The following is a 13,379-nucleotide window of genomic DNA, read 5'->3' as shown; positions in this document are numbered from 1 at the left end:
ACTTATCCAGAGCAAGAGGTACTGTTATGGTCTACTTTACTGTGACAAACTCAACAGAGTCCTCTCCCTAGAGCCAGTAGCCTTAGGAGAAATGAAAGCAAATACATGCTCTGTATCTTAATGATCTGCTTCAGATATTGATCGTTCAAGATCAGAAAATTCAGTTCTTCCTCTTTTTTTTCTATTGTTGCCATCTCACTATAGATGGCCTTCGATAAAATATTACAGAGTGCCAATCAATGCACCAGATTGGACGGTTTTCCCTTCAATCTCAGTTGTCTTGCTCCTAATTTTGGCTTTGCCCTGATTCTGTATTTCACCTGCCAATAGAAGCTTTTTGGTTTTACTGTCAGTAGATTTGTCATTCGTCCTGCTCCAAACGAAGCATTGCAAACACAGCCATGTTTACACAGCACCTATTTGCTGCCTTTCAGTGCCACCTAGTGGTTACTAGAAAACCAGCAGCAGTTATGTGGACGATACAACATCGATGTGAACAGACATTGAAGACTACTTTAAACAAACATTGGCAACGCCAATGTGTCTCAAAAGTATGTAAAGTAAGCAAGACCAACTGGCATTAAACATATTTATTTTTTTGTTGTGTGAATGAGATCTTTCTCTCACAACAGTTACAATATTGATCTTACCGGGAGATCTTGACCATGATCCCTTCTCTCAAAAAAGTGGCCACTAAACTGCCCTCCAACTCAGGTGGCATCAGTCTGCATACAAGAACAAATATCAGAAGAAGAGTTGACTTTGAAACTCAGGAACCAGATGTAGACTGATGGACAGTAAGACGGATTTTACTATCTCTTCTCTTATAAATGGTTACCTAAAGTTTCAACAAGGAGTAGCATGCTCATTTTGATCATCACAGGAACAAGGTCTGGGTTTTGCAACCAGATTCCACAAAAATATTTTTGCAAAGCTGTACTGTACAATGTAGCCTAAGTAATATTTCAAAGTTTCTAACCGTCATTGATGAAAGCAGGAACTTTTCTTTAAACTGGGTAGAAAGGTTTTAAGTACTTCAAAGAGCAACGCACTGATAATAAACATATCCGAGAGTGATACAGGCGTCTGGACATCTATAAATCCAACGTAGCCTTAGTATGAAAGAGCGTTAGTCTTACATCTAATTATAGTTGCTAAAAAAAGGACACTGACAGTCAGACATTTTTAGTCATGGTTATGTATAGACTCAAAAGGAAAATTCATCCACAAAAACAGTACCAGAAATAGGTTTAAGTGTACATAATATTATGGCACTCAACCAAATCTGTAAAAAACAAAAAAAAGCAAATTTAGAGACTACAGTGTTCTCAGCTAACAAAAGATCCTTGTTTTACCTCAGAAATAAAGATAAGGGAGCCACATAACCCCTTACACTAAACATTTGCTCAGCCAGATGCAATGAAAAACACAGTACTATCGGTAGAAATATTGACAGTGGTTCTAAGTGCTGCTGATCACATCACTGTGAGAATCTTGTACTCACACAATGATGTCAATAACCATCTAAAATGTTATGACCATAGACCAATAACTTCTCAGAAGATAAGCATGGTCTTATGTGAGCGTATGTTGGAAGTGTAGCTTGCCCTCATGTGAGACTGAAGGAATAGAGAACCTTAAAGCTTTTAAGGATTACACTAACCTAAAAGGGGAGCCATGAATAATATTTTCGCAGTCCAATTCAAGGACAACAAAATCATGGCTGTCAGCAATTTCCTGATTATTTTATGTACTACATCCATGACTGTGAAGACATAACCCAGAAGTTATGGTGGGTGAGTGGGTTATATTAGGTGGCTGACACTGAAGCAGTGAAGTTCACTTTACTCGTCTGCCGCTACATCAACTTCTCGAGAACCTTGGAACCTCAACCTGGGTGAAGACTTCATAAATGTAATTATGTCTGAAACTGGCTGTGAGCAACGATCTGTACAATGCTCTATCTTCCTAAATGACCAGGATGAATGAAAATAATCTTGAATTCCTGATGCTGCAACCTTTCATTGAATACAGTCTCTCACCCTTGCTCACATGCCTGGCCATGGTATTTTCTGTGAGCTGTTAGCGCCTTCCTTAGGAGTGACTTATATCTATTAAAAAGGAAGATTAGGCCTAGCAAAGTGTACATTTAGCCAGGTCAAAATGGCAGCTTACAACTGCACACAGGTCACAAGGGGAGGCCTGTAGACATAGTTTGCAGTGCTACTCTAGTGGTTGGCGTAAAGAAAGCTGCAACACACTAATGCTGCAACCCACTTGTAGCATTTTATTTACAAACCACTGCCAGTCAGAAAAAGGTTCAAGATCCTGAGATCCAGGATTGGACGTAACCTGTCATCCTTCTTGGGAATCAGGAAATACCGGGAGTAGCATCCCTGATCCCTTTCCTGCTCTGGAACCGCCTCTTTCTCACCTTTTTTCAGCAAAGCTAGGACTTCCTCCTGCAGGAGAAGAAGGTGGTCCTCCGAGCAAGGACCCTGGCAAGGAGGGTAATTTGACGGGAATTCCCGAAAGGGAAGAGCATACCCATTCTCTACAAGATTGAGAACCCAAAGGTCTGTAGTGGCCGATTACCAATCTTGCAGAAAATAAGTAAGCCAACCCCCCCACAGGACCAACATGATCCAGTATGGTGGATCTAGGGCTGCTTTGCTGTGGCAAGAGGGGGGGTTAGAGGAGGAGGGGGCTGATGACATTGTGGACTACCTCTGTTCTTGCCCTTGTAGGACTTCTGAAAAGTTTGCTTTGCTCACTCTCCTGTTTTAAAATTAAGCATCTGTGATATCCTGACAGAGGGAATATGGGGGGGGGGGGGGTGGTTAGTGTCTAACCTGGGAAAACTTTGAATTTCGTTTTTACATAGTAGGGGAATTGCTTTTAGCTGTTGTCATTCTCAGGTTTCTTTTTAAATAAATTCGAGTGCACCATACCCCTCACGCACTGGGCGGCACTGTTGGGGGGTTACCATGGACAGCGGCCATATTGGACGCGACTCGTGTTGTTCGTGGTCAGCGTTCCAGATGACACACGATACACATATGCGTTTTAACGTCATACATCCGCCAGCGGTATACACCCGTTACAACGCATTTTTTACAACGCACTACCATTACAACGGAACTTTTACAACGCAAATACTATTACAACGCATTTATTTACAACGCATGTTTTTACAACGCAGGTACCTTTACAACGCATACCATTACAACGTAAGTATTGGTAAGTATATAAATATATTTAAAATGTTATATGTTAGGTTTTTTTTAAAGGGGTATTTTTAGGGTTCAGGGTCAGTTTTGGGTTTTTGGGTAAAGGGGTATTTTTAGGGTTCAGGGTCAGTTTTGGGTTTTTGGGTAAAGGGGTATTTTTAGGGTTCAGGGTCAGTTTTGGGTTTTTGGGTAAAGGGGTATTTTTAGGGTTCAGGGTCAGTTTTGGGTTTTTGGGTAAAGGGGTATTTTTAGGGTTCAGGGTCAGTTTTGTGTTTTTGGGTAAAGGGGTATTTTTAGGGTTCAGGGTCAGTTTTGTGTTTTTGGGTAAAGGGGTATTTTTAGGGTTCAGGGTCAGTTTTGGGTTTTTGGGTAAAGGGTTATTTTTAGGGTTCAGGGTCAGTTTTGGGTTTTTTGGAAAAGGGGTATTTTTAGGGTTCAGGGTCAGTTTTGGGTTTTTGGGTAAAGGGGTACTTTTAGGGTTCAGGGTCAGTTTTGGGTTTTTGGGTAAAGGGGTATTTTTAGGGTTCAGGGTCAGTTTTGGGTTTTTGGGTAAAGGGGTATTTTTAGGGTTCAGGGTCAGTTTTGGGTTTTTGGGTAAAGGGGTATTTTTAGGGTTCAGGGTCAGTTTTGGGTTTTTGGGTAAAGGGGTATTTTTAGGGTTCAGGGTCAGTTTTGGGTTTTTGGGTAAAGGGGTATTTTTAGGGTTCAGGGTCAGTTTTCAGTTTTTGGGTAAAGGGGTATTTTTAGGGTTTAGGGTCAGTTTTCAGTTTTTGGGTAAAGGGGTATTTTTTGGGTTCAGGGTCAGTTTTCAGTTTTTGGGTAAAGGGGTATTTTTAGGGTTTAGGGTCAGTTTTCAGTTTTTGGGTAAAGGGATATTTTTTGGGTTCAGGGTCAGTTTTGGGTTTTTGGGGTACAGGGGTACAGGGTAAAAATAAAATAAAATTAAATTTAAATTAAATTAATTAAATGAAATTAAATTAAATTATATACACTTACATTAAATTATATTAATTTTAAATAATTTACAATTTAAAAAATTATATATACTTACCAATACTTACGTTGTAATGGTATGCGTTGTAAAGGTACCTGCGTTGTAAAAAAATGCGTTGTAAATACATGCGTTGTAATAGTATTTGCGTTGTAAAAGTCTCGTTGTAACGGTATGCGTTGTAAAAGTATGCGTTTTAACGTCATACATCCCACGCCAGCTCCAGCCACACCTTCTAAAGACGATGCCAGCTCGGCCGCGCCAATGGAGCGCCAAAGGTACGCCTAAGGCAAGCCCCTCTGCGCCCGTTAGCGCTCAGGGCGTGTCACTCTGCCCGTCATGGCTCGGGGAGCTACATTACCATTCCCCTTTCGAGTGAATGGCTGAAATCTTTGCAACCCCCTCCCTGTCCGTCCCATAGAGCTTGGTCCACCGGTCCTACTAGGGACTATGCTTGTGTGGACTGTGGGTTTAGTTTTGCTCCGGAGCCTTCCCAGACCCTTCCTTAGCATTAGTCAGTCCTACTTCTGGGTCTAGTTCTGAGACCTATGTCCACCAATGATGCGGCCCCACAGGCAATCGGAGGGGGCCATGAAGGATGTCTCTGCTGGCCAGCCATCCGCTCAGAACGTCACAGGCTAGCAGCATTACTGCCTGGAAATATATATCCCAGAGTAGTGGATCGTGAGTTAAGGTAAAGTAAGGTAATATTTTATTGTTTGATTAATTAAAACCTTTACAATTTCCATGTGAAAAACGTAATAGCAGCAACATTCATGTTTCTAAAACCATGTAAATAAAACATATATACCTTTCATGAGCTATATTAACATTCACAGAGCGGCAGCAGCAAAATTCATATTCTAAAACCATTTGGAATGTCAATAAAACATATAAAACGTTCTTAAATTATGTTAACAAGCTCAGAGCAGTTGTCAGTAAATGTTTACAAAGTCCGTGAGTTAAGAAAGCAAGGCTCATGTTCTAAACTAGAAAGAGAGGGAGTGTTCCATCATCAGTTAGTTGTTAACAGCAGTAAGAAAGAATTTGCTTTTAGCTTTAAGGGCCTTGAAGTGCAAAGATTAAGCAGTCTGGTCACTTGACACAAAAGCTTTTGCCCCAGCCGCTTCCATGAATTGAACAACGCGACACGCTAGTTGTACATCTCCACCTCCAAAACAGGCCTTCCCAGCTTGTCTGCAGGTTCTTATCCACTTACTTGCAAAGATTGGCTTTAATAAATGTCGCCGTTCGGCCTGTCGATTTCTGCATATATATAGTAGGTGTAATACACTTACATTAGCGTCCTCGCATAGGCGGCATACTACTTCATCCTGAAGTCACTTCCATGGGGAAGACGCGGTAAAGGAGGTAAAATGCCCAAACGAAAGTGAAGATATTTTTCTTTCCTCTTTCTATTAAAGCCCGAGCCTAAGTATGGTTCTGGAGAGGATTTATCATAGCTGTGAACCACAAACCATCAGTGGGCTCTTTCTGTAAGTGTCGCCATGTCTTCTACTAGTGATAGCTTTTTCACTGTTTTGTTGACAATTTGTTTAAAACAAGGATAGAACCCTTAGGCGGCCCAGAGTTCCTTGAGACCCAGACGATCTATAGATGCTGTCAAATAGGACTTTTACGTTTACGGGCTATTTCTTGACTTTGCATGCCAAATTCTAGCCTTATTTGGGCTGGTGAGACGTACTTTGGTAAATAAAATATTATTTTGGCAGCCTAGAAACAGTTCTGTCCAAAGTCAATGCATCTCTTCCCCTCAGACACACACTCTTATAAGTGATTGCCGGATGAGTTTTGCTTGCCAGACTTGTAGCAGTGGGATAAGGCTAGGGGCAGACTTTGTTTGTTTGATCGATTTCATGGCTACCGCGATCGAGTTGCCTCTTCTTTTAATTGCTTCTTTTTGCAGATTGAAAGTCCCCTTATTATCCATGATCACACCTAAGTACTCATACTGGTCAACTACTTCGATTGGAGAGTCTGCTATATGCCAGCAGTGTTTGGAGGTTTCCTTTTTCGGATGTATCCTCATAACCTGCGTTTTGTCATGGTTGATGGTTAGTCCATTAGATCTAGAATATCGACTAGTTGTGTCCAATAAGCGTTGGAGACCAATAGGGGTATGGCTGACCAGTACGAGATCGTCTGCTTACAAGAGGTTGGAAAGTCAGACCCTCCCAGCTTAGGCGGATGAGAATTGCAAGTATCCAGTACTGATGAGAGGTCAGACATAAATAAGTTGAAGAGCGTTGGTGCCAGAACGCACCCCTGTTTAAGCCCCATGGTTGTCGGAATTTTCCTGGACAAGTACTTTCCATCCCCTAGCTTTACTTGGGCCCAAGTATTTGTTTGAAGGAGTATTAACTGGTTTAGGAGAGCAGATGGTATTTTCATTTCCTCGAGTTTGTGCCAGAGTTTACTTCAATCGACTTTGTCAAATGCTGACAAATAGTAGATGAAGCACATGAATAGAGATAGGTTTGCTGTCTTAGCCCTGTCAATCAGTAGGGATAATGCCAGAATATTAGTAGTTGTCCCCATGCCCTTGCAGAAGCCGGTTTGGTTGATTGGTATAATTGATTGATCTTCGATCCAGGCTGTTAAGTCATCCAGAAGGAGGCCAGCATAATATTTTGCCTCGATGTCAATTAAGGCTACAAGCCTGTAACTCTTTGCTGAGTTCTTGTCCCCTTTCTTGTATAATGGGGATATAATTGAACCCCGCCAGGAGTCCTGGATGATGTCTCCTTCTGCTATTTGGCCGTACAGCGGCAGTAGAGTGGAGGCCCAGTATTCCGGGTCCAATTTGAATAGAATTGGTGGAATCCCATTAGGGCCTATGGCGCCATCACTCTTGCCCTTAGCTATCCTATTCTTGATCTGTGTAGTTGTGAATGTAAGATGATCGTTCCTAGTTGGAGCTTTTAAATGTGGATAGGATGCCTCTAGTGTGTTGGAGATCTGCCTCCGTTGAGCATTAAAGTGTAGGTGAAGATGCGAGGCCCAGGCTTCTTCTAACAGGTGGGAGTTTACTCTTTGCACATTCTGGTTGGCTAAGCTATTTATTGTTTGCCAAAATCTTGCAATGTTATTCGTCTTGGAATCATGCAATAGCCTCGCCCACAGGTTGTCATCCTTTTCTCCTTTTGCCTGCCAAATTTCTTTTTTCTTTTTTGCTTTAAGTCGCGATAACTCCCTTTGTAAAAAAGGATCATGGCCTCTACGCTGAAGAATACGTATTAATTTATTTATTGAAATCCTGAGCTTATGGAGGTTTGAAGTTTTGAAACTTAGAAATGGGTTCTCCTGACTGAATGGCAAACTGTTTGTCATTAAAGATGGGGTAGCGTTTTTCCTATTCACTGCTACCAATATTTTGGTTAGATGTTCCCAGTATGCTATCATATTTTCATTTACGTCTGTCCGTTCCCGTTGCTCCCATATTGCCTTTGCTGTTGATAATAGTACCTCTGGATGATTAGTTTTCATTTTTAGCCTCCTAAAAATATCCGTGTAAATGGACTCTGGGTCCTCTACTGGCATATCTAATGGTGTTCTAGATAGTCTTGTAGAAATTTCTTGTGGCAAGTGATCGTTTTGATCTTGGGGCCCGATTTGGATGCCTGTGATCCTGCTGAAGAATGAGAGGGATACAAAAGTGTAATCTATCAACGTGCTAGAAGCTGCGCTGTGGAATGTTGCCGCCGGGGGGTGGTCTCCGGGAAAGCGCCCATTTAGAGCCACAAGGCTTAGATATACCAGCTCTTTTACAAGGTTCTTAGCGTGTGGTGTTTGTTGCTTCTTGGCACTCGGCACCAGGCAAGGAATGTTCCAGGCAAGGTATTGCTCATCGAGGGGCTCGTCCTTCTTCTATGGCCCCATCAGATGCATGTTAAAGTCCCCCGACATTAATAGATTTGTCATGGATTCTTCTGCCAGTAATCTAGTTATTTCTGCCCCTACTATTTTTGCTCCTTTCATTTTGTTGCGCAGGTGTATGTAGATGTTTAAGAGTAATAGTTGTTTGATATTTCCTTCCCTTATGTCCACTCTAAGTGTTTTAATTGCATTAGTTGGGGATGTGAAGGTATCTACGTCCGTAGTCAATATTATGATCTTTATTGAAGAATAAATTGTTAAACCCCCCTTTAGATGTCCAAATTTGGAACTTTTCACCGCTGGACTGTGATGGGTTTTAAAGCCAAGTAAATGAAAGGGTTCTTCTAGCCATGTCTCTTGGAGTAGAATAATGTCAAAGCCTTAAAAGTAATCCAAAAGCTCTTTGTCCGATGTTTTATTGCCCAGACCGTTTATGTTCCAAGAGCAAATTCGTATGTTAGTGTCCCCTGGCAGTGTTTCGTTTGGCCTAAGTCAAGTTCTCTCGACTTGTCGATTTATGGTCTTAGCTAGCAATGACCAGTCTTCAGAGTCGAGTATTTGCTGTTGGTCCTTCCTTTCAGATGGTTGAGCGTCCGTGCTACGGGAGCATTTCAGCACAGATTGCTGTTATGTGCCTGCCGAAGTAGGAACTAAGTACCCTTGCTCTGTTTTACTTGGAATTAATGGATGCGGGTAGCCAGGATTTGTTCAAGTTGTATTTTTATCCCCCATACTTATAGTTGTGTTTCTTCTGCTAAAATACTCCTTGCTATTTCCTCTGAGACCCAGGATGTCTTGGTTATTTCTCTTTCTGAAATTCCCTTGATACATTTGTATGCAATTCTTTCGAGATCGTTTGAGTTTATATCTGCCAAATTGTCAATTGCTTGTATCAGTTGTATTATATTCCCTCTGTTGAGGATGTCCCCTCTGCCTCTGAACCTATATTTGGAGAGGAACAGAATGGAATTATTTTTAGGTTGTGATTGGTTGGCCATTACGGGTGCTGCCCGGATAGCTGTCTCGTCTTCGGCGTGCACATTTGAGTGTGTATGTTGGAGATCTCTTTGGTCCAACCTGGTTATGGTGAAAGATTTCCTTAAAATGGCTGCCTCTCCAGACCTTTCTATGCTGGTATATACTGGTTCTCTACATACACGATTACTGTCCGCGTTCTGTGCGGTTATAGGTGGCACTATTGTTTCGCCCGCAGTTTTATGCAGTTTGAGTTCTGGGTACCCTGATGGTGGAATAATTGGCGGGCTTGAACTGCTCTCTCCTGTTGTTTTCTTAGTGATGGGGTTCCCTGTTGATCTGTTCCTAATGGAAGGTGCTGGGGCTCGGGTAATTACATTCTTAGTGGATTCTCCCGACTCTGTTGAGGGCAGCTCTGTCAATTCACCCACTTTCTTTTCCGCATTGGATTCCTCTTCTCTTGGGGACGTCGGGACGCTCGCTGTGTCTCCTTCTGGGTGCAGTGCTTCCGTTGAACCACTCGTGGCGAACCATTTTGCCCCTACTTTTATGCTGCCTTTGCTAAAATACTCCATTATATTTGTTTTCTTCTTTCTTCCCTTTCTCCTCTGTTTGCGACTGAGTTGGTGGTCCTTGTTCCACCCAGCATCAGATTCATCCGAAACCTCTGATTCAGGATTTCGTGGTGAGGATCCCTCCAAAGGGTGGTCAAAACTGTGCATGGCACCCCTGATGTGCTCTTTTTTAATATGACTTCCAGGGTTCTCGCTCTTTCCAGACATAGCCGTACTCCAGGAAATTCACTTATCACCAGCTGAGTCATCGAAGCTTCGGTGGGAATGGGTAGACACAGTCATCATCATCATCATCAGCAGCAGGTCATTTAATGATATCAGGAAGCCACCCATTTCAACTGACTGTTCAAAGAAATGCAGAGTAGCCATACTGATTGGGAAGAAGTTGCCAGGCTGGATTCTTAAGAAATGGACAGATGTTAAGGACTGATGGATGTTTGCTAAACTATGAATATAGAAGTACAATGTGGTAGTAGGATCAATCAATGCCCCCCAAGCCGATAAACACAATTCTTGGCCCACCTGCAGTGACTGTTATCATCCTTCGGGAGAACGCCAGTCCTGTTAGGGGGTGACTGAAACCTGGCCCGGAACCAATCTCAGAATAGTTTGCTTAGGCACTCACCACCAGGATGCTAGAACTTTATTATGTGACCTCTTTGGCGATCACATCCTCCTTGATGTCTGGTGCCTGCACCATCCATCCAATAGGGATTATACCTTTCTTTACCTGCCCTCACGGGTCTCATTCCTGTATTGATTATTTACTGCTACATGGAAGTTTACTCCCTCAGGTGGTAACCTGTGACATTTTGGAAGAAGGCATCGCTGACCACTGTCCTGTCCATATTAGGCTGGATTTGGGGGTCACTAATTACAACTGGATCCAATGGATATGGCTACCTCTATATGTCAGAGTCACTTCACCATAGAGCAAACATGGTACTCAACAAGTTCAGAAAGGTAACAGAATTTATTTAAGAAGAAGTTGCTATGACAATTTGGGATCATGTGATGCCCTAGCCATGCACTGGGACATAGGTGGAGACCCGCAGCAGTAACTGAACTGTTTTGTGGTCTCAGCCTGATAATCTGCTATATCAAAAAGAAATAATCTGCAGTGAGTGTAGTATCCATTAGAAAGAATGTTTGCAAATGTCATGGAGAAAAAAGCGATTTCAGATGAGATATGAACTTGAAATAGTTGTAGAATGGAAATGAGGAAAACTAGAATTAAAGTTACTGTACCTCATTAAGTGCAAACAAGCTCTGAATGTCATACACCACTTCTTCTGTCAAACGTACTGCTGTCTGTGCTAGTACATACGCATCAACATAGTGACAATGTTTTCTTTCTTCATCTTCTGTGAACTTTGCTAGCAACCTATGGAAGAGGAAAATAACAATCACAGCTAAAATGAGACATATAATCAACACTTTTTAGAAGTATGTTGAACAACTTTACAAACTAACACCGTGTTGGTTTGGCATGTGAAAGGCACTTAGTTGCATCATGTCTATGAAAATATCGACATAGAAAAAACTACAGATATGCAGGCATTAGAATGTTTGCAAGACTTCAACTATCAGGGCCAAACTTACTTCAAAATGTTGTGCCTACGCACCACCAAATCCCTAATCCAAAATCACACGGTTCTGACATAGCTAACAAAAAATTTAATCATGATAATAATATGTTGGCAAATAATGCACCATAGATCGACTCAGTTCTTTTTAAAAATTATTTTCCAGGCATTGTATGTTGATCTTATGCAATGTCTAAAGGCAATCATTTGGGAAAACTATGAACCGAGGAATATCAACAGGAGAGATATTTGATAACATTCCAAATGGGTCATGAGACACACCTTTTGTGAAGACAATACACTTGAAGTACAGTTTCTAACGTTTGTACTAATGTCGAGATTGATTATGCACCGAAAAGAAGAGAACAACTCATCCAGAAGCCAAAACTGTTATCAAATTCAATGTGACATTGGGATGGTGATAGTTGGATGGAAATTTAGACTACTCATGTTAAAACATCTTTGAAGATGAGACTATTGAAAAAAAAAGTAATGCTCTTTTGTACCGCTCTGCTAGAGGCAGAGCATACATGGGGAAAATATGAATATGTAAGATTCCTGTACATGCTTAGACAACGTTTTATATGACTGGGAATGTGTCCTCTCACATATAATTAGATATAAGTGGGGTTTTTTCAAGAATAAGGTATACTTGTTTTTAATTTGAAATTAATAAAATATTAACATATTGGAAGTTTCTATGATTAGTATGTTATTAAAAATGTGGAACCAAGTGCCAACTTTTCACTAAATATGAGTAATAGTAATAGTAATAGAAGCATTAACAAATTACTATAAAACCAGGGTTTCCACAGGATACCGTTTCTCTTGTATGTTCATACTCTATGAAAATTAGGAAAGGACAAATGTTTCACGTAACGTTGCCTTCTTTCCTGGTCTTCAAATGGCCGTAAGATAGCACCCGTTGAATGCATTCCAATGGGCACATGCAATTTAAGCCACAATGGTATTATCTAGTTGTATTCTCCTTCAAGCAAAAACATTGAATTACATGACACTGGATGTGGGGAGTGGAATAGAGTGCCCCACTCAGTATTATCAAGGAAGTTGGGGAAGCATATACCAGTCTATATTAACACTGCAGCTAATGTTTCTTAGGTTTGGATTGAGAGCACAGCTGTATCTGGACCTTATGTGAGCAACAGAAAAAAAGCTTTAAGGAGTTCTACTGAGAAAAGGTATTTTGGCCCACCCATGTGCTGGTTACTTTGAATACATCATTTAGTTGGCCAGAAGTTGCACTGAAATAGAGGTTATAAGACTCCTATTCCCTCTTCAGGGATTTACCCTCATTTAAGCAGGCCACCACACGTAGTGACAGAGCGGAATCCTATGTGAAATGTGGCCGAATGAGCTGCATTTATTTTGTCAAACATTGTAAAAGGCTTATTCCTACTCCTGCCAGGTGAAGCTTTGCATCTGGAACAGGATAGCCAGAGCAGCAGCAGAGAATTAGAGGAGTGGTTACTTCCTGTTGTGAACAAAAACAGAGAGCAAGACGACGGCCATTTGAGTGAAAGCCGATGTGACGAAGATCCTTCAACAAGCGGGGCACCCCACTGCTTCAAAAATGGTGCGAAAATAAGGGGAGCATCCAGCTTCATTTAGGTTTGAGCGGGCACTCAGATGTTGAATTGAGACTGGGAGCTAAACATTACTTGGCTTTTCCGGGATTGCACAAGCGGCTGCCTGCACACACCCATGTATCTGAGTGCAGTGTTTAAGTGTGTGTTGTGAATGTTGAATGAGCTGTGTGCATGTGCGAGTGTAGTGTAAGCAATGTGCCTGTGTGATTGCTGAGTGTGTAGTGAGCTTGAATGCGTTCACGGGAGCAGTATGTCTCCATGAGTGCAAGTAGAGTTGAAGGTCTGTGTGAGTGCAGGTTCAAGTGCAGTTGCTGAGGGCAGAGTGACCAGTGTTCCTGAGTGCTGGATTAGCAGGGCTCCTGAGTGAGGATGAGTGGTGTGCCTGCGTGAGCCAGGCGGGAGTGGATCTGTCTGTAAGAGAATAGAGCAAGTCGTACCTGTGTGAGTGCAGAGTGAAAGGCGCACCTGTGCAAGTGCAGTGAGAGGCACACCTTGTAGAAAGTAGGATGCAGCACATA

General features: G+C 41.8%; 1 protein-coding gene across 1 annotated transcript in view; it reads right to left on the bottom strand.

The window, feature by feature from the left end:
• Positions 1–13,379, bottom strand: part of CFAP46 (cilia and flagella associated protein 46) — a 1,487,057-nt gene that overhangs the window by 647,386 nt on the left and 826,292 nt on the right. The window contains exon 41 of the mRNA XM_078643461.1: positions 10,917–11,052. Within this exon, the coding sequence (XP_078499587.1) occupies positions 10,917–11,052 (136 nt within the window). The remainder of the gene's footprint in view (positions 1–10,916; positions 11,053–13,379) is intronic.

The sequence above is a fragment of the Lissotriton helveticus genome, chromosome 5_1 (assembly GCF_964261635.1).
Source record: "Lissotriton helveticus chromosome 5_1, aLisHel1.1, whole genome shotgun sequence".
NCBI classification, from domain to species: Eukaryota; Metazoa; Chordata; class Amphibia; order Caudata; family Salamandridae; genus Lissotriton; species Lissotriton helveticus.
The sequence above is the reverse complement of the archived record's forward strand: the minus strand, read 5'-3'. Positions and strand labels throughout refer to the sequence as shown.